Source organism: Eublepharis macularius, chromosome 9, assembly GCF_028583425.1.
Source record: "Eublepharis macularius isolate TG4126 chromosome 9, MPM_Emac_v1.0, whole genome shotgun sequence".
NCBI classification, from domain to species: Eukaryota; Metazoa; Chordata; class Lepidosauria; order Squamata; family Eublepharidae; genus Eublepharis; species Eublepharis macularius.
The window spans coordinates 84511064-84538895 of NC_072798.1; the positions used below are offsets into that span (position 1 = coordinate 84511064).

At 42.7% G+C, this 27832-nt stretch overlaps 1 protein-coding gene across 1 annotated transcript in view; it reads right to left on the reverse strand.

The window, feature by feature from the left end:
* GRM8 (glutamate metabotropic receptor 8) overlaps positions 1–27832 on the reverse strand; it is a 717928-nt gene that overhangs the window by 568481 nt on the left and 121615 nt on the right. The window contains exon 2 of the mRNA XM_054989107.1: positions 4697–4913. Coding sequence (XP_054845082.1) covers positions 4697–4913 — 217 coding nt within the window. The remainder of the gene's footprint in view (positions 1–4696; positions 4914–27832) is intronic.

Sequence of the window (27832 nt, forward strand, 5' to 3'; positions counted from 1 at the left end):
AAGTTTCTATTCCTGTCAAAGAAACATGTACTGCTTAGATGCTTTCTTGCCTCTGTGTAATTCTATGGACATATATATATGGAAATGATTGGATTTCTGGATAAAACCATTTAACCAAGAGCTTGGATTTCTTGCTGCAATGACACAGAGAGCTGTCTACCATATCCTGTCATCCATAGCCTCACAGGAGGGCATCACCTGGGAAAAAAGAAAGGGAAAACTTGGGAGTCCATGAAAGTTTTTAATCATAATGGTCTCTTTGGATTATTAAAATTGGAGAGCCGCTGCTCCAAGCATAAGCTTCTGTTACTTTTATCTTCAGACAACTTTTCACATTCTAACACCTTAAAATTAGTAGTTTCCCAGTTCTCTTTACAACCTTTGTTCAAAACAGTATTAATATTCATCTGGATTGTGTACTACATGTGATCTTTGTTGATGGCTAATAAAAACTTGTGACATGTTATTGTGGTACCAGGCTGACCTTTTCATTATTCAGCCTTTCAGTAGAGAGTCTGTTCATGTTTCCTTTGCATACTTAAGCAAAATGGCACATAGAAAGGACAAATGCAGTTGCAAAACTCTGAAAAGCTCAAATTACACTACTGTAAAAAAAGCTGATTTTTTTTTACTATAGTTTGATTTTTAAAAGCTGTCACATCAACACCTGAACTTATTCTGTTTAACAGCAAATTATGAAATTCGGCACAGTCTAGTTATTATTTCAAAAACTACAGAACTTTTTAATGGCATGATTTGCTGAATAGTATCCCAAAGAGTATTTTCTTTAGTGGAGATCAGCAATCCTATGATGAGAGAGCTATTTTCTAAGTCTATATTAAATATACACACAGAAATTATGCAGCTATAAAGAGAATGGAGAAGCATTTTCAGCAGGTGAGTCAAATTGTCCAGTAACCTAACAACTCCAGTTTTGTTTCGTAATGCCATCTTTGCTCAAGTTATTAATCCACCATTTGCCACCCCATTCAGATGACCAATCCACAGCCTACCCCAGTTGACAGGTCAAGATTGCCTTGAAGTGTGCATTCAATGGAAGCAGGCAGTCCCTGGGAGCACTGATGTGGAACTCATGTTCTAATCTATACATTTGTGTATTTATATAGTTTACATAACTTGGGGCATGCTTTGATATAGAAAAGCCATGTGTGGTTTAACCCCCTCAAAATCAGGGAACAATTCGGGCATTCTTAGATAACAATAGCTTAGCAAGAACTTATCAGAGAAGCAATTATATGTGCCATTTTTCTGAGGGAAAGAAGTGTTCCTAATAGACTTCGGAACACATTACCAGGACACGAAAATTGAAAGAAAAATGGACTCGGAACAAAAAGACCAGAGGTCAGATTCATGCTCGGCCATGAAGCTTGCTTGCCGTGCATTCCTAAGCAGTGTGACATCATTCTAAGTCCATTCGCTTCAATGAACTTAGAAGGGTTCAAGTGGGGACCCATGGGACTCAGGAGGAGGGGCGGGATTCCATCTCTCTCCCCTCCCACTTGCTGGGCCTCCCCCTCGCTGGCTTGACCACCCACTTGCAGAACCACTGCCAATGGCTGCCTGGCTTAAGCACCCAGAGGGAAAGAGGGCAGTTCCCCCTTCCTCTCCCCTGCCCATGTGCAAAGCCGCCTCCTCCACATGCCTGACTCATGCAGCAACAGCTCCAGCTCTCTCCTCCTCATCCCTTCCATGAAGCTGTGATACCTGCTCTCCACTCCACCCACATTCCTGGAACTTGTGGCAACAGCTCCGGCTGTCCTCTCCTCCGGCCCACCTGCCCAGCACATGCAACAGCAGCTCAGGCTGTATCGCTCACCCAGAGTAGGAAGTGTCCTACAGTCACCCAAAAGAGGCACTCCGTTACATTGTCTGCACTCTTTTTGCGGGGGAATGGGGCATGGTGGGAGGTGTCACATCTGCAGAAGAAAACACCCCAATCTGAATCTGGCCCCGTTCTCTGGGTCTACTGATGGGAGCCAGGTTCAGCCTTAGATCTAGAATAACTCCATTTAGGATTGTATTGTAAATTACCTGGTGCCAGTTGCACTCTTAGCCTATCCTAATTCACAGGTCTGTTGTGATAACAAAATGGAATCTCCTTTTTATGCTGTCCTGACCCCTACAAAGGAAGGCTGGCATAAATGTGTCTAAATTAGTTCAAATTCCCCACCCCCCTCCATTTCAGGTACTGTGGAGAATCCACACATATACTGAATAATTCTTTTGTGACCAGTCACAGAGGGATAAAAGTGTTAGTTTTTGCAGCCAAGCAACAGAGTCTTGCACTACCTTAAAGGCTAACTAATTCATTTTGGCCTGTGGGCTCCAGCTCAGGAAAGCTTATGCCAGAAATACATTTATTGGTCTTTAAAGTGCCATGAAAACTCTCTGCTGTTTTCGCTTTAGTGGAAGTTTCATAGAGGTGTCACTTAGCTCATTAACAGCGTAATCCCAAAACCAATCAGTAAACTATTTAGGATGGCAACTAAGGGTGGAACCACATGAGATGCAGGGGCACATGTCAGATCCTGCAAGGATCCCTGGGAAATGTAGTCTTTAAAAAACCCCAGCCACTCAATGTGATTTTCAGCTAGGGAGAATCGCAACTGGAGGGACTGTCTCTCTCACACACATTTTTTTCTCTCTCTCTCTCTCTCTCTTTCTCTTTCAAAAATCCTCTGGAAGATTGAGATGAGGGTGGAGGGATGGGGAACAATGTAACAAGAGGCAGGAAAAAAGCCGAGGTGTTTTGCGAGAGAGAGAGAAGCCCAGTCCCTCCCATTTTTCTTATCCTGGCAGGGAATTGCAGTGTGGATTTCCCTCACCACCACTATCCCGTCTCTGAGCTCCTGAAGAAAAAACAAAGTGAGTAGATTTTTGAAAGAGAGCGGCTGTTCTTTGTAAGAAAATCCACTCAGCTCAGTTTTCCTTCAGGAGCTTGGAGGAGGGGGGAGGGTAAGACTACCGCTCCCAGGGAAGCATGAATGACCCAACCTGTGCTCTTCATGTGTAATTTGTCTCATGTGTTTCCACTCTGAGCCTCATGTAGTGTATGGGGAGATATATGCCAGCAGGTCATCCCTTGACAGCCATGCGAATTGAATCTACCAGCATAGGAGACAGAAATATGTGGCACACGTATAGTGTCATGCGTTTTTTGAGGAGGGGCCTGCTGAGTGATCTGTAGAAGCATCTAGGTGATATGACTGGTGTGGCAATGCTTCCTCACCTGTGTGCCCACCAACAGAAAGATAGGTGAGCAGACCACCTGCAGAACTTCCAAGAGAGTGGTCATTACAGAGCAGCTACTGAGCATGCCACAGTCCTCCTCACAGCAAAAGGTGCCGTGTTGCCTTTGTTCTGTTTTGTAGATGGAAGAGGGCATGGTGACACCCGTGAAGCAAACCAAGACATGCATGCTTTGGTGGCGTCCATATATAATTGACTCATCAACATGCCGCGTTATAATCAGTAGGTGTCAGCAGTATCACTAGTGATATGTGCAGGTGATATGTGCTCAGCTCCTTTTTTTGCCTTTCCTTTTTTTCTGACAGGAAAGCATAGAATAAAGACTAGAAGTGGTGTTACCACACTGGCATCTCTATCCTACCAGCATGCAGGGGTTAGAATTGAGCGATAACATTTATGAACAGTACCACGCCCCCTCACTACTCTCTTTCTATCATTTCATGTAGATTGAAAATCTTTTGTTCAAGACAACTCAGTTTTCTAGGCAAAATGTGAATATGCTAATGAGAACAGGCTAGATCAAGATCAAAGCAATGCTTAAAAAGTACCTGATACTAATGACATTTTTTCTTGCTTATACAGTTCATTTAATTCTAAAATTAACAATGAGAACATGTCAGGAATTAGTCAGGTAACAGGAAATGGAAGATCAAATACTCCATGAACCACCATAGGAAAGATTTGCTGGTTGTTAATGTCTAAAATTCTGATCGCCACCCAATATAACTTTTTTTAGCCTCATTTGTCTGCATGCATATGGACTGATGCAATTTTTGAATGACCATTTACCAATATAAGTCTGCTGAAAGGTAGAACTGTTCTGGAAATTTTGCATATGGTGGTTGGACTTCTGTATTTGTGCTCAAACTTTACCATCCTATACATTCAGCATACAACGACCACTCGAGTTCACAAATGAACTGTGAATCTTGGGGCCAAACCACTAAGATCAAGTCAGGAACCACATTATCAGAGATCTACACATACATCTGAAACATCTATCCTCGCCCAGTTGTCTCACATTCAAGATTCATTAGGACCTTTTCATCTTTCTGTTACCTTGAGGCTACAAAAGTTGCAGGGACTGGTGATCATTATACATTATTTATTAAAACATTTTTTTTACAAAGATTCTCTCACACACACACCTCTTTCCAAAACAGGTACAGGAAGCTTATCATAGTTTTCAATTCTGAAAGATCTTCTTCCTAACATAGGACAAAAGATATCATGATACACCAATGAAGAACAAAGCCATCCATAACATACTCAGCTTCCCATAAAGGAAGGACATTGCATAGAGAATCTTCAAAGGCACTAATTATTCCACCCTGATCAGACAACCAGAATAAAGTGATGCATACAGTTCACCAACTCTTACCACAATGTCAAGCCTAAATAACAAACAAAAATGGTGCCCACTTACCAACTTCCCTTGAGATCTGTGTGAATGCTTCAACGCCACTTTCTCCGTAGTTCCCTTCTGAAGCAAGTGTTGACACATAGTTCCATCCAAGGGCTGTCACAATATCAACCATGGCTTGGGCTTGATAGGAGTCAGGTGGTACAACACGAGAGAAGAAGTCATACCTGGTGTTGTCACTTAACTCCGGAGCTGTAGATGCATAGCTGATTTGAGGTATCTACAAATAAGCAGCATAAAACACTCTTCAACGACATGCCTAAAATGTAGTTTATTTTTCAATCTCTATATATAAAGACAAGTGTCCTAACTGACTCATCAAAGCCCAGCCCAAACCCCTGGACCTAGAAACGTGAAATTTGGTCAGGATGTTCCTTTTGTGATGTAGAGGCTCACTAAGAAGGGATTTTAAGAAATTTGCCCCTAAGGGGGTAAAAAGGGGTGAAATGTGTTTTCCCATAGGTATACAGCTTCCCTGTGTTGCTAGCAGGGTGCTCATCCCCCCCCCCCCACTATCAACTGCCACTCTTCCCTGAGGTCATTTGCATATATGGCCTTGATTGGTCATCTCCCCAACATTCTAAAGAGTTGCTATTGCAAATCAATGAATGTGTCCTGAGGAAAAAATACATCTCCCAGCCTTCCCCTCTAGGGTTGCCAATCTCCCTGTGGGGCCTGGCTTTCCTGTGTGGCTCGCAGGCTCCTGCCTGCTCGCACTCTCCCCCTCCCTGATGGGTCAGCTGTGGAACTCTATGTTCTGAGGTAAAAATCAGGTAAAGGAAACTGCAGACAGTTGAAGAAAGACAGTACAAGACTCCTGAAAAGGGATTTTATATAAAAGTCAGTATGGCAACTGAGTTTTTAAATGTTCATGGGGAAATGGTGCATGACCTTTCTAGGGGGCATTTCAATGCAAACCTCTCACATCAACCTGCTGAACTGCCCACCACACCACCCCTCCCTCAGTCCAACTCCACCTCACACCTCTTGCAGCCATCACCTCTTATTGCCCCCAAGAAGCCTCCTGGCAGATGTTGTACAAGATATACCAATGCTAAAAGGAGGAAACAACTTAGAGATGCGGCAAAGAAATATGCACATTGTACTCCTGCAGTGCACTGAGCAGCAGTGGCCAAGTACCAGCAAGTCCCGAGTCCAAGGGAAGGATGACCATCCCTGCAGGCCTGGGCACAGTAGTGACAACCCTAGCAGACCTAACAACCACGATATACCCTAATATCATCACTATCACAGAAAAGTCTATGAACGGGCTGTGCAAGCATGCCATTCTAACCCCCAAGAACGACAAGGCTGCCATCATTAATGAAACACATCTTAAGTTCCTCCAAGGGGTAGAAATGGAGTACACATCTGTGGACTCAGTGGTGCAAATGGATGGATGATGCTGTCCACTACCCTGTGGAGTTCATCAACATGCTCAACCCTGCTGGTTCCCAGACCACAAGCTTCTCCTCAAAGTGGAGGCTCCAGTGATGCTGGTCCAGAACCTCAGCCCACCCAAACTCTGCAATGGCACCAGACTACGAGTGAAAGCCCTCCACAGGAACATCATCGAGGCCACATTGTTCACCAGCAGTGCTTGGGGGGAGTCAGTGTTCATACCACGCATATTATTCATATCATCAGATAACCTCTTCGAGTTCAAGAGACTGCAGTTCCCCCTCAAGGTCTGCTTTGCTACGACGATCAACAAGTCCCAGGGGCAGATACTGAAGGTGGCAAAAATTGACTTGAGGGAGGATTGCTTCTCACATGGGCAGTTCTACATGGCCTGCTTCAGAGTGAGTTCACCCAGCAGCCTGGTGATCCTAGCACCTGAGGGGGAAACCACCCATGAGGTCTATAAAGAGGTCCTCAGTAGAAGGAAAAGGTTGTACATATTTTTTTACTTTATTTACTGCACTACAATCTTTTCCTTTTAAAATCTCTTCAATAAATGTTACATTTCGAAATTCACTTTATCAGTTTTCAGCATCAGCACTCTTTGCTTTATGCAAATATGTTTGTGAAGCTTGGGTACTATGCTATAACACTAAAAAACCAACTCAAAAAACCCCCTCACAAACCAAAAAAATGTTACATACACGTAAATACAATTGGATTTAAAGTAGTTAAATACCGTAGCGAAGCACGGGCATCAAGCTAGTGTGTATATAAGTTTTTTAAATCAATCATTTTTTTCTCATTTAAAGACCAGTTTCTAGCTGCAACATTTTAATGATCAGGAACAAGGTGATGTTCTCCATGGAAAGATATGCTAGATATCGGCACATGTTCTATTCTAAAAACTGAAGCAAATGTGGAAAAAAGTCTACCATATGTCACACTTAACCATGAATGCTTATATTTTCCTTCTTTAAATGTTAATTTTATCACTTTTATTCATGTTTTCATTATTTAACATAATAATGCACACAACACAAATAAAGGAAATGAAACATAATCCTTCTGTCAGACCCCCGACAGTGAGAAAGGCCAGATCGTAATGTCTAGTGGTAATAGGGCAGTTGTTTCTCTTCTCCCATGGCTGAACTGCAAATTTTCAAAACAAGACTGTTTATCTAAATATAAGAAAGAAGATAATAGCTTGAAGTTTTGCCTTAATTGGGAAGAACAACAAAGATACAAAGATACTTAGCATTACAGTCATTTCCAAAAATCAAGTGCAAGGAAAAAATAGTTCCCATGGATGTCTACTATTTGGGGGGCAAGACCCTCTTCTTCTGTGGTCAAACAGAAAATATTGTCATAGCAGAGCTTCTATTGGTCTAACATATGAACACTGAGTAGCAGCCTTAATAGCCCAGACTAATCCAAGCTTGCAAGAGCTCAAAAGCTAAGCAGGGTTGGCCATGGTTAGTGCCTGGATGGGAGACCACCAAAGAAGACCAGAGTCGCTATGCAGAGGAAGACAATGGCAAACCGCTTCTGCTCATATCTTTCTGTGAAAACCCCATAAGGGGTTGCCAGAAGTCAGTTGACTTAAGAGCACTTGATGATGATGAGCATAGATCCTTCCTCCTCAAAGGTTCTGGGCCAGCTTTCCTCCCAACAGTAAGGAGGAAAGAAAGACTAGGCGACACCATGCTGGTAAGTACTCTGCAAGTGAGCACTCAACTAGAGATGTGCAACTATCCCTCAGTTCAGTGAAGCACTCAGGGAGCTGAACACTGGGTAGGCAGCAAGTATGCATCAAAATACCTAGAATGTGGCAGGCTCCTTTCTCACAATGTTCCACCACCACATACAGTGGTACCACCACCTACTTAAGATTTTTTCTTTGACATTTTATATTGAAACTTAATCCTTTGGTGCTTTTTGTACTTTACAATGCCTTCAGCTGAGTTACACCTTTCTAAACCCAATGGGTTTAGGGTCTCTTTATATGTGCGCTAAACATGACTGGGGGACACACCAACCCAACTCCCTTTTAATGTTGACCTCTTCCACTCAGGCCCTTTTGGGGGATACGGGGAGCCTTGACAGTAATCATCCGTTTCCTTTTTCTCCACCCCGTATTCAATTCTACATTTTACGTGGATTTGTGTTTCATTCAAGTCCAAAGGACAGGCAATAAAATGTTCCCCGTTGGCTAGAAATGAAACACCCATTCTAAATAGCCCCAATATGCAAACATCCTAAAATAACCATGAGGTCAACTGAACTATGCTGCCACATAAGGGAAAATAAATAGGAATAGGAGCATACTTCATTAAGTCTGGGAGTCCCATAACTGCTACTGACATTGTATAACCTTAATGAAATCTATCCCTTTAGAGCTCTATCTCCTCCCAGTGCTGTTTTAGGGTCTAGTTTATTGTTTCAGCTGTTTGTAGCGTGATGTAACTATTTAGAACTGAAGGACATTAAAAGTCTAAATGTTGAGGGATGCAAGGCCCCCAAAGAAAACAATTATGGATGTTCCAGACAAACTTAAAATGTGTTTAATGCCCCATGGTTTTTAATGAGAAGAAACTGCTTAACTTTCCAATCAAATCCGTGTGACTTACATTGCAATCCTATGCATCAATAAGCTTAGAAGTAGAGTAATTCAGCATAGAATTACACTGTTAATGTTTAACTTTGGTTGATAGTATTGAGCAGGGCTTTTTTTCAGCTGGAATGCGGTGGAACGGAGTTCCGGAACATCTTGAAAATGGTCATATGGCTGGTGGCCCCGCCCCCTGATCTCCAGACAGAGGGGAGTTGAGATTGCCACTGGGGCAGTGCGGAGGGCAATCTAAACTCCCCTCTGTCTGGAGATCAGGGGGTGGGGACACCAGCCATGTGACCATTTACACCGAGGGCAACCCACTGAGTTCCACCACCTCTTTTCCCAGAAAAAAAGCCCTGGTATTGAGCATATCTTACTAAAGGTATTAAGTGTTGCCTGCAAAATTTATTTATTTAACATTATTTATATGCTACCTTTCTCAGAAAAGTGGATCCAAAGTGGCTTACACCATTCTTTTCCATTTTATCCCCACAACAACCCTGTGAGGTAGGTGAGGCTAAGAATGTGACTAGCCCAAGGTCACCCAGCAAGTTTCCATGGCAAAATGAGGATTCAAAGTTGGTTCTCTCAGATCCTAATCCGAGAATCAAGCCTCTACTAGCTCTCAGTGAAATAAGGGCCCAGGACACCAAACCTCAAATCCAATACAAACCATTGTTATCAATGGGCTTAAGAACACTGAAGATAAATTTGGGGAAATAAATAGAAGGGGGGCAGTATTGAAAAGGTAAATTTTGGAGATATTAAAACTAAAAGTATAATGTTTGTTAAAATATGATAGGTGTTGTAGAGAAAAATGGAAAATGAAACGTGTATTATTTTTCTTCGTTATTTTCAGTCTTTGTTCTTTTTTTATCTCTTTGTATTCTTTTTTTCTTTACTTTTTTCTTCTACTTCTCTGCCCTTTTTACTGGGCTTTTAATCTTATGAATAAAATAAAAATTTCTATTAAAAACGGGCTTAAGAATACTAACCTTGGCGTCGGACTGCAGTGTTGTGCTTGTCATGGGGATGCTACCAAAATGGGCTTCCCGTGACAAGCAACTTCCTTCCATGCCAAGTGTTCTTAACTCCAAGGAGGCTTAAGGAACCTCCAAACTGCAATTCCCAATGAAACACTCACAGCTCCAAGGAATGTGAAGCCAGGCTCTCCAAACCTACAATGTGCCAGCCTGTTTCACAAGACGAACACTTGTGAGCAATAAAACACGGAGGTGGCACAATTTTGGGCAGCTTCCCCATGCTAAAAGTACTGATATTGGTTACAATTCTGTATATATGCTTTTAAAATTAAGCATTTGCTATTGGAAATTTAAGATGGTCACTCCTCCAAACTTGGCATTTTTCCATAGCAAGGAAAATTGTTCTGCAAATATCATTTTTCTCATACTGGCTCTAGGCATGCTATGCCACCTCGTAACTCCTTAGGGGAAGATGCTATCTGATACCGTAGCCTCGTGGATGCTGGTCACAGCTTTAACAACAGGATCAGAAAGGACTTATAATTGCAGTTTTCAAATGATTCTGCTACAGGAGTAGGAGCCACACAGGCCTTAAGGGATTATTACTTGCTACTTCATTCAGCCTTAGAATTTAAGGTTGAATTGCAGACTCAAAATTATTTCCACAACACTGAAATAGGTCTGACAGTGAAATCCTAAGGAGAGTTACTCCCGTCTAAGCCCATTGAAATCAATGGGCTTAGACTGGAGTAAGTCTGCTTTGGATTTCACTCTGAATCAAACATATCATAGGCAAGGAAATACTATGCATTAAACCACATGGCATTTATTTTTAAAAAATGCTACTGGACGGCAAACAAATGTGGAGAACACTCCAGACATTAGAAAAGAATCATTCATATTATCCACCATTCAACTGCCCTTTTGTTAATTATTTTATCAATGAACATAGACCCAAAGCACAAGGCTGGCCCTGGGATGGCCTAGTGTGGAACCAATTTCAGCATGGTGTGAATTAAAATATGATGGTAGCCACGCAGAAGATACAGTTGTCGTTGTTGTTGAAGTACAAAAGTATGTTTGATTTTAAAGGCCATGTGCCAGCCAGCAAACAACCAATCTCTCAAGCAGGGTCTGTCTGGGCCACCGTACACCTGGTAAGTGTTTTTGCATGATCATTGTTCATGTGCAAATCAGCTCTCTCTGTAAGAGTCATCTGGAAATGGTAGTGTCAAATCCAGTGGGCCGCAAGGGTTCTATCATTATGATGTTGGGTGTGTGTAACTGGCAGCTACTTGGGCAGTGCAATGAAAGAGCTGCCAATGCGTGCCACAGTTAAGCTTGCTCCCAAGTGACAGGCATGCCTTGTTTGGGATGATAACACTCCTTGAACTAGCCCTGTTATATCCCTGGAGGATACAGCAAGGGCCTGGCAGTGAAGAAATGGCTATCCGGAGATAGTGAGGGTCTTCCCCCCTCAATGTTACATTGTCTCCAAGTGTAGCAATTTGATTGCCATTTGCTCTTATGAAAAGCTGACCTGGATGGGGGGAGGCACATGATATAGCCTCAGGACTATGCTAGAGAGTTAAAGATTGGGAGGAGGGATGGCAGCATGGTATAGCCCAATCTCCTTAAAGCTCAAAGCTAAGCAGGGGTGGTAGGTGAATGGGGGACCACCAAGAAAGACTCTGCAGATGAAGGCCAATGGCAACCCCCTCTGCTTCTCACTTGCATTGAAAGTCCCTTGCTGGGGTTGTCATAGCAGTTACAACTTAAAGGCACATATGTACATATTAGGAATTGGATGTTATATAGGCAGATGTCCATCAGCCTAATATTTATGCATAAACCAACGCACCACCTGAAACAGATATTACAAGCACTTCACAAATATGTAGCACATCCTTACAGGAAGCAAAGAATCATAACCTAATCATGGTTAACTACAAGCACAAACTATTTAGATAGTATATTTATTGCATAGCTGCCTTGAATTATGAGCATTAGGGATGCTACTGAATTACCCAAGCTTGCGGATTTGATTCCAATATATTCATTTAGATTCTGCTTCTCTCTTACAGGAATATAACTAGAGGTGGGCACGAATTGAATTATGGCCCCCAAAAATGCATGAACCAGGGTGGTTTGTGGTTTGGTAATACACGGTTTGTGGAGCCCCGTGTTAACGAACCCCCATGACTTTTTCTGGCCTGATTCATGTGAATCGTGAGCATTTGTGACCCCAGACAGGCTGACGCCACTGAGGGGTGTGTGAAATTGACAGCCCCATTCTTCTGCCACCAGCGAGAAGCAGGAGAAGGGGCTGTCAGTTTTACACACCCCACGCTGGGTTCAGCCCATGAGCTGAAGCTGGTGCGGGGTCTGTGAAACTTACAGCCCCCATTCTCTTTCCGCCCAGGGCAGCAGGAAAACAGAGGCTGTCAGTTTGACAGACCCCACACTGGCATCAGCCCACGAGCTGAACCCAGCACTGGGTCTGTCTGTTCAGCCCGTGGCCTCAGCCCATAGGCTGAACCCAGTGCCGGGTCTGTCAAACTGATAGCTCTCGTTCTCCTGCCACTCGGGGGACAGGAGAACAGGGCTGTCAGTTTCATATGTCCCGCACCGGCTTCACCCGATTGAATAAAGCCTGTGGGGGGTGTTTTGAAACTGACAGACTTCTCCTGCCACTTTGGGGCAACAGGAGAAGGGGGTTGTCAGTTTCAAACACCCTGCACCTGCTTCATAAGCCAGTGCTGGGCATTTGAATTCCACGAACTACAAACCATGAACTGATTCATGAACTGGTACAAGTTCGTGGAAGTTCGTGGTTTGTAGTTCGTGGAACAGTGAGGAACCATGAATCAGGTGGTTCGGGGGGTTTTCAGTTCATGCCCATGTCTAAATATAACCTCTGAGCCTTTATTTTTGAGCTATCTACACTAATGGAATGGAAGGACAACTTTTGCCAATTCCCCTTCTACTGCAGTCCTCTGATATCCCTAGTGCTGTTCCTCAGGGTACCCTCCCCCCGGAGCAGCATTTTAGGGAGTATTCCAGGCTACAGCAGGATGGGAGAGACCAAGAAGTCCCATTCTGCTGAAAGGAATCCTTTCTGTCAATGGAAATTACAGCTGGGTCCAATCTCTTATTATACATAAACATGATCTCTGTGTGTGTTTGCATGAACATGTGCCATCAAGTCTCAACTGACTTATGGCAACCCCATCAAGGGGCTTTGAAGGCAAGTGAGAAGCAGAGATGGTTTGCCATTGCCTTCTTCTGCAGAGTCTTCCTTGGTGGTCTCCCATCCAAGTATCAACCCTGCTTAGCTTCCAAGATCTGACACTATCAGGCTATACTAAGTCACCTTCCCTCCCTAAACATGACCTGCATTGTACATAAAACTTACTGTTTAATTGTATAAAAACTGCAAACCTGATCTCAATCATCAATACCAACATACAAAAACCATTATCAATAATATTTTATGGGAACATCTTTTTTCAAAAAAGATTGAACTGTTCATCCCTAGATGGAGGTAATTTTCCATTTCATATCCAATATGGGTACATTGTAGCCAAATGCAAATTTTTCCTGTATGTACCAGGATGAAGAAAAACACCAAGGGAAACAATACAGTGTCATGAAAATGAAAGCAAATGTTGATCAAAAGAATGACTTTCACCATTTTAGTTCTAGTTTCTCATTATTATAATAACTAATTGGATTGAGTTTCATCAGAGACATAGGCCTGTGGGAATGACAAAAGTAGAGGCCCAAAATAGCAGTCTGACAAAAATAAAATTGGTTAAAAAATAAATGATTGGAACCCAAAATGAAGCCCAGTATCTATACGCCACTAGGGCACAGGTTCCGGAGCCCCCCAAAAGCATAGCAGAGCCAATCAGGAGTTCAGCCTCTTGGTGAGATTCTGCTGTTTTCTGCTAACAAAGGCATGGCTAGAACACAGTGTCTTACCCGAAGAAACTCAGGGCCTGGTATATTAGACAAGAGAAAGGAGCATGGAGGGCTGGATCCAGACTGTTTTCATGAGTGCAAGGACTTCAACGAGAAGAGAGCAATTTCCCCCTCCCCCTTCCACAACAATCCAGAACATACCTTGAAGGCCTGCTCCTGGAGGGTGGGTCCCCTCTCGTCCAGGAACAGGCGAGGGAGGGGATTTCAGTCTGTCGTAAAAGGGGGAGCCAGAAAATTGTGCTTCTTGGATAAAAGTCCTTGCACCCAAGAAAACATTTGTGTGCATCTAGGCCTTACAGACAAAGCAAGCTTATTGATGAAATTATTATTAATGGGATGGGTCCTACAAATGTTCTCATGATGGAGGACGACAGGCCTCACCTCGATGCTCCAGAGCTTCTGAGCCTGTTCCCTGCACCTTTCCCCCCCTGGAGTCCAGGTAAGAGGCGGTAGAGGGGCAAATGCTGGGAGCTGGGAATGCCCTGCCCCCACTGGGGGACTAGGAACCTTAAGCCTATGCCACTTTTATCATAATTTATGGAATAATTTGCAAGGCAGGAATGCTTGTTGCAATTTACAAGCTCTATTATCTAAGGATCGAGAATTTAGACATTAAGTTTCATATGGCCAATTTTACATTCCCCTAAGTGCATTTCTTTTTTATGTTTATGGAACATAATGCTTCCTAAGCAGAGTGGCTGCTATGGTCTGAAAAGTCAGTAACGTGCATTTTTTAAAAATCACTAAATTCTGCCTGCATATGCAATATAGATCATAATAGCCTACTGAAGTAAAAATCAGCACTGGATGCTTTCCATTACATTTATTTTTACTGGCATTTTAAGTTTTGCCAAATACATTTAGTAAAGCCAGCCAGTGCCTTGAAGTTTTATTTATTTATCCATTTCTTCATTTTAAAGGTGATAACCATATTGGAAATATCAGTCAAACTAAACTCTAGATGCCCAAACAGGCAACCTCTAAAGCAGGCCAAATATTTAAGGAGCTCTTCCCTAACTTTGTTTCTTTTCAGTTTTATATCCCACCTTTACCATCTCTTCTGCCCAATTAATAGTTGTGAAATGCCATCAATTTTATTCCAGACAAGTGCGAGCCAGTGCAGGGAAGAGCAGCAAAAAGCTGCCCAAAGATTTATGGTACAATAGGTCCATGATAGAATTTTTATACTCAATTTTCTTTCTTGTCAAAGTCTTGTAGTAATTTACAACTGATTTTGTTAGGAAAGTTCCCTGGTAGTTTTTTTTCCTCTCCTGTGCTGTAGGGGTAACATTTAAGAACCTTCAAAGAGTGTGGCTTGCATGGTTTGATACATGTTTAATAACTCCCAAAGGGGCTTGGCAGTTTTCCACATTAAAGGAAAGTTAAAGCAATATAGAAAGTCTCCCAATAACAGAAAAGGACTTAAAATCAAAATACAGAACTGTACTATGGCCAAGCTCATGCCCACAAATCCTGAGAGCCCTGGGGGACAGAAACTGAGAGGGGGCAGCATCGTAGACACCGCAATGGATGTGAAAGTGATCTGGTTGCAACATTGGTCACTCCATTGATCGCCAGGGTTGATTTGGCTGATCCTCAAAAATAAATGAGTTTTCTAATACAAAATTAATAATAACAACAACAATAACAACAACAATAACAGCAGTAGCAGCAGCAACACAAACATTTGATTTATTTACCAACCTTCAGGACAACTTAATGCCCACTCAACGTGTATTATTATTATCCTCACGACAATCACCCTGTGAGGTAGGTGGGGCTGAGAGAGCCCCAAGAAGCTGTGACTGACCCAAGGTCACCCAGCTGGCTTCAAGTGGAGGAGTGGGGAATCAAACCTGGCTCTCCAGATTAGAGTCCTGCTGCTCTCAACCACTACACCAAATTAATATGACAAATGACTTCCTCCCAAAAGCGGGAACAGGTATCTACTTTAAAACCTTATCCCACTGCTTTAGGAAAATTGGATGCTCCAGCTTCCATTCACCTCTAAGACTCTGTATATCATATTTATTAACAGACCTCAGATATTTACAGTTCAAAAAAAAATGACAAGAACACCTCATCCTTACCTATCAATTATCTCAGGTAAGAATTCCCTTATCTTTTCAACCATTCCATAAGACATATTTCTTCCCAATATTTAAATTGGGATTTGACCATAATGTTAGTTTAGCATGTGGTAAAAAAAGGTAGGTAAAGGTAGTCCTCTGTGCAAGCACCGAGTCATTACTGACCCATGGGGGGACATCACATCATGACATTTTCTTGGCAGACTTTTTACGGGGTGGTTTGCCATTGCCTTCCCCAGTCATCTACACTTTACCCCCAGGAAACTGAGTACTCATTTTACCGACCTCGGAAGGATGGAAGGCTGAGTCAGCCTTGAGCCGGATACCTGAACCCAACTTCCACCAGGATCAGATTCAGCAGAGCTTGGGCTGCAGTACTGCCGCTTACCACTCTGTGCCACAGGGCTCTTATAGTTTAGCATGTGAGAAAGGGTCAAATTGATATTGTGCCACACTTCTCTAGCTGCAGAGATTGTAGAAGGAACAACATTAATTTTAATGGATTCATTCCAGTTAAAAAGTGGTTTCAAAAAAGAAGCCTCCAAGAGAGGGGAGTGATCCCAATAACTTGTACACATTCCTTCATGTGAATCCCTCCCAAACTGCACACCCGGTGGAAGAGGACAACTATCTTAGATAGGAGTGTACCATTCTTAGGGTAGACATGGGCAATTAAGGATGGGGGGGGCAGGAGTTCGCCTGCCATGGTCAGGCATCTGCAGTTATCAGTATTTGAAAGGGTCATTGGTCGGTCAGGACAACATAAAATGTTCACAACAAACAGCAATATCATTCCATGGATGTTTTGGTTGCATCAAGAAGTCTATATTCCTGAAGCAAACAGGGGTGATATCAATGCCCTTGTAGTATCTCCTGGGGTTGGGCATGTAGGAATCGGCTTTTCTACGCAGATGGTCAGCACACCGGTAACTTAAGTAGTTCCCACAATTCCTAATGGGGATGAGCACTTGCATGCAGACTGTTACAACTACGAGCCAAGCTACAAGAGACAAATTACATGCGGAGGAGCACATGAAGGGAGTCACAATGTTAGCCAGGAAGCTGAGTTTTAAGAGATCGGAAGGCTTTGTCAATTTCCCCTCTCTACAGAGCCAGGGAAGATTGCTCCTCAGAGGGTTTGTTAATTTCATCTTTGCCTCCAGAAGGCTCTATCAGTTTCACTTCCCCTTCTAGGAGGGAAGAGGAATTTAACCAACCCTCTGAGAAGCCATCTTCCCTGGCTCTGTAGAAAGGGGAAATTGACAAAGCCTTTTAAAACTCAGATCTTTTAAAACTCTCTTAAAATTCAGCTTCCCAGTGAACATTGTGACTCCCTTCATGAGCATGTCCTCGTTTAATTCGTCTCTTGTCATTTTGATCTAACTCACACACACTGAACTGACCCCAAGTGTGGCCCCTTCCATACATACATTACAGCCTTTGGACTGAAGAGCTATAATAGGAATAAGCCAGTGCCTGCTTGGGCAACAGGGGCAGTTTTCCAATCATACAGAAAGAGATACACATTGTGCAAAAGAAAAACAACAGAGCTCTTACTCCCTATTCCAGCCAGAATCCTCAATATGTGGGTAGGAGTAAGACATTTTCTGATGCTATGATTTGGACACCTACCGTGCTTGCCAGGAGGCTGTGCTGCATGGGATCTTCTCAATACGTGTGGTCACCACTTTGGGCAACCAGGGCAATGTGCATGTTTTCCAGCTTTGGAACATACAATTGGAAACCCAAATTTGGGGAGGTATGCATTTGTGCGTACTGGAGCTGGAAAATACATACCTTGCCCTACTCACAAAAAATGGCAGTGGTACATACGAAAAGGATTATGAGTAGGATGCTCTCATAGTATGCAAGGTAGGAGCACCAAAAGCGGAACTGATGACTGTACGTAGGACTTGATCTAAAGGGTAAATGCAAGAGGCAGAGTTAGGAGCTTCCATTCACTGCAGTGCTTTTGAGATAATTATGCCTGATAGTCAAGGAAGTTTTTTGCTCAGTGGAGAGGCCTGGTCCCAGAGTGACTAGAATGGAGGTATTCAGTTTAAGAGTTTGATTGGTGTGGTTTGTAAATAAGAGTTAAAGAACAAATGTTTTTGGAAACTGATTTCTCCTACCTTATCTCAATATGAGCCCCGTGGCGCAGAGCGGTAAGTGGCAGTACTGCAGCCCAAGCTCTGCTCACAACCTGAGTTCGACCCTGGTGGAAGCTGGGTTCAGGTAGCTGGCTCAAGGTTGACTCAGCCTTCCATCCTTCCGAGGTCAGTAAAATGCGTACCTAGTTTCCTGGGGGTAAAGTGTAGATGACTGGGGAAGGCAATGGCAAACCACCCTGTAAAAAGTCTGCCAAGAAAACTTCGTGGTGTGACGTCCCCCCATGGGTCAGTAATGACTCGGTGCTTGCACAGGGGACTACCTTTACCTTATCTCTATAAATGAATGATCATGTGTTAGGTTAGCCAGTTCCAGCAGACACAAAAAGTCTGAAGATACTTTTAAAAGAGTATAAACAAACTTTTATACCACAGCATCTCTTTTAGCTGAGCAGTTTCACTCCACATAGGATTTTTTTTTTAAAGACCAAATCAGATTTTTAATTTAACCTATGGCAGTTTCTGTAGTGGTTTATTTTTGGAACAGGGAAATTTCTAATAAAAATAACTTTGTAGATAGTATTGCAGCAGAGCAACACAGGATAGTTTAAAGCAGAGGTCTTTGTTGTCGGTAGCCATAATATCCTTTTTTGCAGAAGCGGGCACACACACACACACAAGTCAGCAGAAGCATTTTTAAGTCACCTGGGAATGTCACAGCTCCACCTAGTGAAAAAGGATGGTTACGGTTTTGCCTCTTAAAGATGTTCCAAGATGCTGCCCTCCCCCATCCAAGTGATGCTACCCAACCTGCAGAATCTAAAAGCAACATTTCATTTCTTATTCTGCTTGCAAAAGATGCCAGGGAGGCAGCAACTGAGAATTTAGAATGAACGGCAAAAGGAGAGTTCTGCTTATTAGGAAATAGTAAGGAACTCAAAGGTGTGGAGGGATATCTTCACACTGTCGGAAAGAGGTATATGAGGATCCCATGGATCATTCAAGAGTTCACTGGAATGTTGTTTGGGAAGGCCTCACTTGGGGGAAACATCCTGTGCTTTAAAAAAAAAACTACTAAGAGCAGAACCACAAGTGACAAAAGGCACAGATTGGACACTTGCCAGCTTCCCTCAAGTTTTGATGGGAAATGTAGGCGTCCTGGTCTTGCAGCTTGGCTCTCTGACTGCTGTCCAGTGGACTTTTCAACTGTCACTTGTCCAACATTCCGCCAAGCTGCCTACATTTCCCATCAAAACTTGAAGAGGAAATCTCAATAGGGCAGGCTTCTCACTCCTATATGTTCATGATAAGAAAGTATAGTGCCCACTGAATCTCTTCCTGACACCTTTAAAGGCACGGGACATGCCTTCACATATTTTTAACCTTAACTCTGCTAATTTTCTAAAGTGTAAATTGCACTGCCTTAAAAACGTAGGCAACAAATAACAATTTAATAGGTAAAGCCTCACTACTCAGATTCCTCACCGTATTTTGAATTATTTTTTTCAACACAGGGCTTTTTTTTTAAGGCAGCAGTCCTTCCACCTAATAAAGATGCAAACACTGCCAGGAAAAACAATATTTTTCTTCTTCTTTTAGTACTTTGTTTCTGTTAAGTGGCATGATTATTTTACAATATTGCAATGGAAGGGAACCTTTTACTCTCTCTGCTGTGATTTCTTTTTCGTTGTTAATTTCTGTTTATTTTCAACTCTCTTGTTCTATACTGTCTGAAAGTACCATTATTAAGGCAAATTCTTGCTCCTCTGATCCTTGTGGTAGACTTAATCAAGGCCATTCAATTTTTCAAAAGCCTAATCTAGTTATGAACAACAGGACTGCAAAATTTATCAAAATGCAATAGTTATTAATCCGAGTAAAATAGTTTACAGCTACAACAGAAGTGACAATCTAATCTTTGTAAATGTCAATTGTTAAAGTCAGTCAGCCATTGAGTATTTCTAACAGTTTTTGGATTTTCAAAATATCTTTTTGAATTCGCGAAGAAGCAAATTGGTAGTAAATAATTAACTGGGCAACTCCTGCTGTATCTATTTCCCATATTTTGGCATGAAGCTCCAAAGCACATCACAGAGTAGTTTAAGTGAGAAAATACTTGACATTAGTGAGATTGTCTCTGAATTCTCCAATGAGAATTTCTGGATTGGCCATTCAGGCTCCAGAAGCTGGAGGCAATACAAGTGATTCGATGGAGCTTAATTGTGACTAGCTTCTCCAGGAATGGAGCCAATCTATTTTGGAAGGACAATAGTATACACTATGTTTAATTCCATGTAAAATTAATAATAAATAAACCTTCTGTTACAAACAAGACACATAACTGGGAGCAAATCACAGATGCTAGCATCAGAAGAGGCCTTAACAGCCATCAAGTCCTACCTGCTGCTCAGAGCAGGAAATCCAAATGCTACTGTATTGAATAGTAGAGCAACAACTTGCACCCAGCTTCTTTTAACTCAGTGGTTCATTTTCAACGATTGTTGGAAATCCATGGCAGACAACTTGAAGTGAAAAAATACTTAGTTATAGGGCTGCTAGGTCCCCCGGTGGGGGTGGGTGATCCTCCGCTCCAACCCTCCACTCCCTTCCACCTGTCATGTCTGTACCCCTACATCCATGCCATTGTTCTATGTGGTGAACCATTGTTAATACTGTGCCCTAATATCACATTATTCATACCATAAGTGTGTTGTTGCCACAGACATTCTACAGGTGTCTTATCTCTTCTCTCTCTCCTGCTCGACTGCTCCCAGTGCCCCGACCTTGTAACTGACTTGTAACTGACTATTTCATGTTGCAGCTTAATCTGGTGCCTTCCGTAGTGTCTAGATGATATGTAAACTATGTACACTGTTCCCAGCCTTTTCGCACTCAAACTGATGTTTTCTCTTCAAAGGGAGGAGGAGGATTTGTGCTTAAGAAGAAAGGGCTTTTCTCAGTTCCTTATTCCTGTCAAGTTATTGTCTGCTGCTTAGTTGCTTACTTTGCTGCTGAGTAATCCTATGGGCCTTCTATGGAAATGATTTGATTCCTGAATAAAACCTTTTAACCAAGAACCGGGATTTCTTGCTGTATGGGTACAGGGGTTGGTCTGCCATAGCCTGTCATCCATAGACTGACACTACCACTCACCTCGCCAGCTGGGGGGAAGACAAGGGAAGAGGTCTCCTGGGTGCACGCCCAGTGCAGTGTGATGATATCAGTCCTTTATTGTGGCTCCAGTATGGGCACACGGCCCTGTGTTCGTGCAATGACATCACTTCCAGTGACATCACTTCCAGGAGCATTTGCACACTTTACAGCAGGCCAATGTGGGCCTCAAATAGGCCCAATTTGGCCTGTTTGGGGCCCAAATCGGCCCGCTGCAAAGCACACTCTCAGAACGGCACAATGGCGTCACTCCCGGGAGTAATGTCATTGTGCCAACCCTGGGAGCACACCTGGGAGGCCCATTCCCACACCCTTTTCTCTCACCAGCCAGGTGAATGGGATCCCTATCTCCAAAGGTCACTGCCTGTGGAGGGGGGGATTTTGAGAGGGATAAAATAGCGTCTGCCCTCTGAAGCTGCCATTTTCTCTAGGGAAACTGATATCTATATTCTGGAGGTCAGTCGTAATTCCAAAAGAAGTCCAGCCTATGCCCACTTCGGGCTTCATCTGATGCTGTTTTTCATTAAATCTGTGACTGTTAGGTAACAGTCAGAAAAAGCCCCACTGTTCATTTTAAAAAAAGGAAAATAACACATGCGGTCCCCAGACTCCATGTCAAATATAGTTGTTCCAGCTTTCTGATTTTATTTATTTTCCAGTCTGGCTACCTTCCACAATAACAAGACAGACATAAGGAGCCAAAGTGGGGAGAGTGGTATGCTTCTCGACAATATTTCTCTCAATTCCAACACATTTAATTCAAATACCAAGTACATTCCACTTTCTGTCTCTCTGTTTCAGCTTTTTAAATCTACAACCATTTTTAATTCCAATCTTAATTAGAATCATCCAGTTTGCAATCACCATGTTTAAAAATAAGCCTTCAGTAAATTCAGTACATTACAAAGCTATTTAACCAGAGAACACTCATATTAGCTGTGATTCCCCTTTGTATGTGTTTTCCACTAGATAGACATACATGCAAAGGTCTTTTCTGCATGGGGCTTTTTCATTGGTTCTGGCCCCATAAGGTATTGATTTCTCACCAGAGTTCAGCATACATGGTCAAAAAACTTCCAAAGTGCTTCACAGACTTTTGAGTTCTGCACAGAGAAAGGCTCCATCCTCGTTAAAGCAATGTAAGACTGAACCTACCAACCTCTCATTTTTAAGATCTGTATCTACTGAAACTAAGCTTTAATTAGATTGTTGTGCCTAATGCTTGAGAAGTATTCTGTTCTACAATCAAAATTTACCTCAGCTTTTCTTTCCCTGCCTACCTATATACCAACCCTGCCTGTTTAATAAACCTGCTGTTTCCTTTTGAACTTTAGTCCGCCTCTAGTGACATTTCATTTAAAGAAGACATGGGATCTTGCTTTTCCCCTACCAAATATTTAGGCTTGGATATAAGCCATACATAAATATATATTTTAAAGTGTGGGACAAAAGGAACTCAAGATTATACCCAGAGACATGCTACCAGAGGCTGCCCGATCACAGCAAGCAATCTTTTGGAGGGAAAATCTGCCACCTCACAGTTGGGGAGTGAGTGGGACTTATGTCACATGTACTTATATTACCCTTCAGCACATTTCTGACACTCTCAAATAATGTTTAAAAGGGTGGTGAAGCAGGGCTTCCTTTCACAGGAGCTATGCAGATCCCTCCTCAGCAAGGTTTATTCTTTCAGATTCATTTTAACACTAATTTCATCAGGTTTTCCTCTGGGGTGGATTCGGAAGGTTCAGTGGCCCAGAGGAGGACAATGCAGACATAAGACACTTAAGACATGGCTTCTTAAGAGGCCAAGATGAGAACAGACCTTCCTGAAGACAGAAAGAAAGGAGAGGTCCCTGCTGGGTATGTGGAAAGGCAGACAATAAAAGTCTGGCGCTGGCTGAGGAAGGAAGCCATTTTTACACAAGCATTCAGGAGGAGGAAGGGAGCTGCAGCAGCTGTGAGCACATGGTCCTGAAAAAAGGATGATCCCTGAATACTGAAACTACAGAAACAGACAAGGTAAAATGAATGCAACTGAAAAGATTTGGGTAGCCTCTTTTTTATTTCCATCTTAAGAGACAAGTATAGTGCCAGGGGAAAAGGTTGCACATTTATTTCAATTTACCTTTGCTCAATCTGCTATGTTTGCCTATGTAGCGGGCTCTATAAATTTATTAAACTTCATTTTAAATATAGTTAATCTGATCTCTGTAAACCACATGAAGCCGAGTTCAGTCCACATCAGAAGCGTGAAAGGGGGAGGCAGCTGATAAACCCTACTTGCCTAGAGAGACTGGTCCATCCTCTACAAATTTGGAGAGGGTGACAAACAGTGCAATCCTGAGCAGAGTTGCTCCAGCCTAAGCCCATTGAAATGGAGTAACTCTTCTTAGGATTGCACTGAAAATTGATGCTAAGGTATTTTCAGAGACTAAACGCAAGAGGAGCCTAGGTACAGATCCTTGGGCTGGATAAAAAAAAATGATGGGCAATGTACTGGAACAGTATACCCTGCAAAAAGTGGGGAGTGGAGGAAGAGGGGTCTAGTGACTGGCAACTCGAACTAGCTGAGTAACTTCCTCATTCCACATAGTGCAGAAATAGGGTTTGGTGAGTCCTATCTCACCACTAGGGGGTCTGGATCTCTCACTATAGCAAAAGACATCCTGGATCAGGCCTCAGTTTCCTGCTGCTACTCAACAGGGTGGTGAGAAAAATGGGAGGGCTGTGATTCAGCATCAGGCCAATCTGCAGTATCACTTCCAGCTCAAAACTGGAAATGATGTCATCTTGCTGGCACAATACTCTAGGACTGATCATAGAATTTTGGGTGAATCCTAGATTGGATTGCCAAGTCCCCTTGCCCTCCAACCGGGACAGGGGGAGCCCCAGCACTTACCTGTATTTTCTTCTCTGTTCTACTTCCAGGAGTGACATCATGGTGCAAGTCCCAGAAGTGTTCCCAGGCTTCGAGTTGTACTGATTTGGACCCCCAAATGGGTTTAATCGGCCCAGCACAAAGCCTGGGAGCACTCCTCGGAGTGACGTCATTGCACCATGTCAGGAGTTGGCCCCAAGAGGCCGTGCCTATTCCCCCACTGGCCAGGTGAATAATGGCAGGGAAAGGAGGTCGGGAGTGTGGGATCCACCACCCACACCAGGAGAATGGTAACCCTAATCCTAGAGCATCGTGCCAATGCCACTTCTGGTTTCAAACCAGAAATGATGTTGTGCATTGGCATGACACCAAATAAATTGTCCCTGCCCTCATCCAATTTTCCTGGCATGGTGTCAGCAATGGTTGGCAACCTTACTCCCCACATACCCACTAAAGGAAATAATTTGTTTCTTTGCAAGCTCCCAATAATCATTGTCACCCAACAATCCAGTCATCTTCCTGGCTGGTTTCCTGCTTCTCATATATTTAAAAACACGTCTTCTTGATGTAATGTGACTACTTCTCAAAAATCTGTTCACAGCTCTGAAGTATAACAGAAAAATATAGCTTTGCAGAAATATCACTGTGTAGATTTATCATCATCATCATCATCATCTGTTTATCACAAATTATTAATGACCTTGGTGTTTCAGATATTTATCACCTCCTTTTGTACAAGAGTAACTTCAATAAATTTGATAGTTTCACCGCAATTAAATGGATCCTAAGGACTTTGGTAGTGAACCTGGATGAAAAGACTTTGGCCAAATTTCCAACCATTTGCTACATTTCTAAACAGGTAGTTACCAGCCGCAGCCAGCAGCCAACCACAAAGGCTCAGACCCACACTCCCATACTGCCGCAACACTCACTGTTTGACGTTGAAATGTGTTCTCTACTCAACATAGCCTACCTTACAGAGATACTGTGAAGATAAAACGGGAAATGGAGTATCGCATATGCCACTACAAGTTTCTTGGCGGAAGGGTGGGATAAAAACATACTATATAGATAGCACTTCTTACCCTGCCTTCACCATATAGAAATTTGTACATGCACTCAATATAGACTTGTAAGAATAAAAGATTTTTTTCTCTGTTTTATATCACTTGTGTAGCAACTGCAAGCTTTAAAGAACTACACCACATGAGTATTTTGTAGAAAGATAAATTAGCTCTTTGGAACGGTGACAAGTTGTATTGACGATAGAATTCTTCACTCCCACATCTGAAACCAAGTCTTTTCTATCATGTCCCTTGATGCTAGAATTGCCAGAGTCAATATTATTAGACACCAACAGCATGTAATTAAATGTATACATTAGTGTATATTTTTGATTAATGCATAATGAAAGTGATACGGGTGTATTAGGTACCTTGCAGATTTTTCGTAAGCAAATCCGACAGCTTTGTGTGGCCAAGGAGTTTAAAATCTAGATGGAATAATTAGCGGAGGTATTAAGGTGTGAAAATGCTTACTTTGGAGCAGAACATTAACACGGGGTCAAATGTCGCATAGCATGCTGATCAAAATAGCGTACAGACAGCAACTCAAATGTGACCATTTTGACATTTTCCAAAACAGCTACTCAAGTGACAGGAGGATTTCAAACTCAGCAAGATTTAACTCATCTGACCTCTGTAAGAACAATGTGAAATAGATTATACAAATATCCACTATCTGAAGCCACATTCCAACTTGCCTAAAGGTAGCACAATGTCAACCTCCCCCCCCCCCCCCGCAAAGCCCATTTTGATGTGAGTTACCTGCCCTGGGTTCAAAGCTGTTGTAAAGTATGGGGGGAACCTGCTTCCACAAAGCATTGTTGTGCGATCTCTGTACTTTCTAGGGTTTCACTTAGAGTTCACTTAGCAAGGGATGGTGCAGGAGGGAAGAGCAGAGGCTACAGAAGGATAGGTCCATAGGTGGCTGAGAGGGTGATGTATACCCCCCTTCTTCCACTATCCAGGGGACAATCCCAAGCCTGCTTGTGCCCAGGACCCCTCCCGCAGATACTTGTGCTCAGAGCTCCGCCGCTGCCATGGTGGAACCTAACACTATTGTTTGTTAATTTCTTTACAATTTCTGGTTCACAGTTAAAATGAAAATTATTATGATTTGTAATGATTTTTAAATCAACATGGCATCTACAACTAAGGAAATCAAACTTCTAGACCACATGTTGATAACAGTATTCTAGTTGAGCAGACAGAATGTACGATTTGCCAACATAAAGGTAACCAAATAATTCAAAGTTAAAATGGAGCAAATGATGGCATCTATTATGCATACATAGATATCACAAACTTGCAGTGAAATCCTAAATAGAGTTACTCCAGTTTAAGCCCATTGATTTCAATGGGCTTAGCTGGAGTAACTCTCCTTAGGATTTTGTTGTTGGCGATGCTGCTGCTATTCTTTAGCAAACTAACCATCACAGCCAGCTTCTCATCAACCGTATGATTCTAATATAGCAAAAGAACAGGGAGCAGTTGGGCCCATCAACAGGTTCAGCAAGTCCTGACAAAGCTGCGGAAAAAAAATCAGTAAGCTTTACTGCAAATAAATAAAACTGGAGCCTTTTCCGAGATGGAAGTGAAAAGGGTAAATTGACAAAACCATCAAATATCAAGTGATAAAAGCTGTGACAGAATTAGGGAACACGAAAGTTCTCACCTATATCAAGAAGTGATTGCTACTAAACTGCACTGATTTATCACCTCAAATGCCTTATGGAGCTGTGCAGACATGTCAGCCTATGGCCAAGCTTTAAGGAAGGGGACACAAATAATTCACCCATTTAAACCTTGACTGACCTCGCTCTTCTCAAAGAACTAAGCCTTGGTATCAATACTATGTTGGACTATAACTTTATTTTAGGGCCCAGGCACAAGGACAGGACATGCTCTTGATGCTTGGAAATGACACTGGGGAAGCAATCAAGCACACACATGGAAAGCACTTCAATACTGGATTATGAAAGCAAACACTGAGATGTCATGTGTTGCTTATCGAGTGTACATCTAGAGATACCTTCCTGTTGAACTGCAAAATAAGTTGTCTCGCCATCTATGTAATTATGATTTGCAAGGTACAGAACAAGGTATCATTTGGTTTCATCATTTCAGAACTTCTGTTCTTTAACTGAAGGAGAGGAAGCATGGACACTGTATCTAGGATTCATCATTAGACATGGACACGAACAGAAAAAAATGAACATCGTGTTCGTTGTTCGTTGCCATCCACGAACAATGAAATTGACGAACATGACCTGTTCACGAACATGTTTGTTGTTCGTGGGGGCCAGCAGGCTCTCCTCCAGCCATCAAGATCCCTACCACACCACTCCCAGAAACCCTACCTGAACAGGCAGCAGGAAATGTACCAATAATAAATAATAGCTTGGCCCCCAGAGCCTGGCAGCAGCCCTGGAACCTGAAGGAGTAGATCCCTACTTCACCACTCCCAGAAACCCTACCTGAGCAGGCAGCAGGAAAGGTACCGGTAATAAATAATAGCTTGGCCCAGAGCCTGGCAGCAGCCCTGGAACTTGAAGAGGTAGATCTCTATCCCACCACACACAAAGAAAATTCAAGCTCCAATGCACTCTCCCTGTCTCTCAAAATGCCAACAGCAACTGTCTCATCCTCACTGTCTGCAAAACCAGAGCTGAGAGCCCCTCTCCCCGCTGCTCTTTGCTCCCTTGTTGTAACAAATTTGGAGCTCCACACTTGAAAGGAAGACCTGCCTATCATGTTAAACTGGACTTAGATTGAGGATTCCAGGTCAACAGCAGGAGTTCAGACAGAGTTCAGGCAGTCCCTGCCTCCAGTTGCCAAGGGAATTG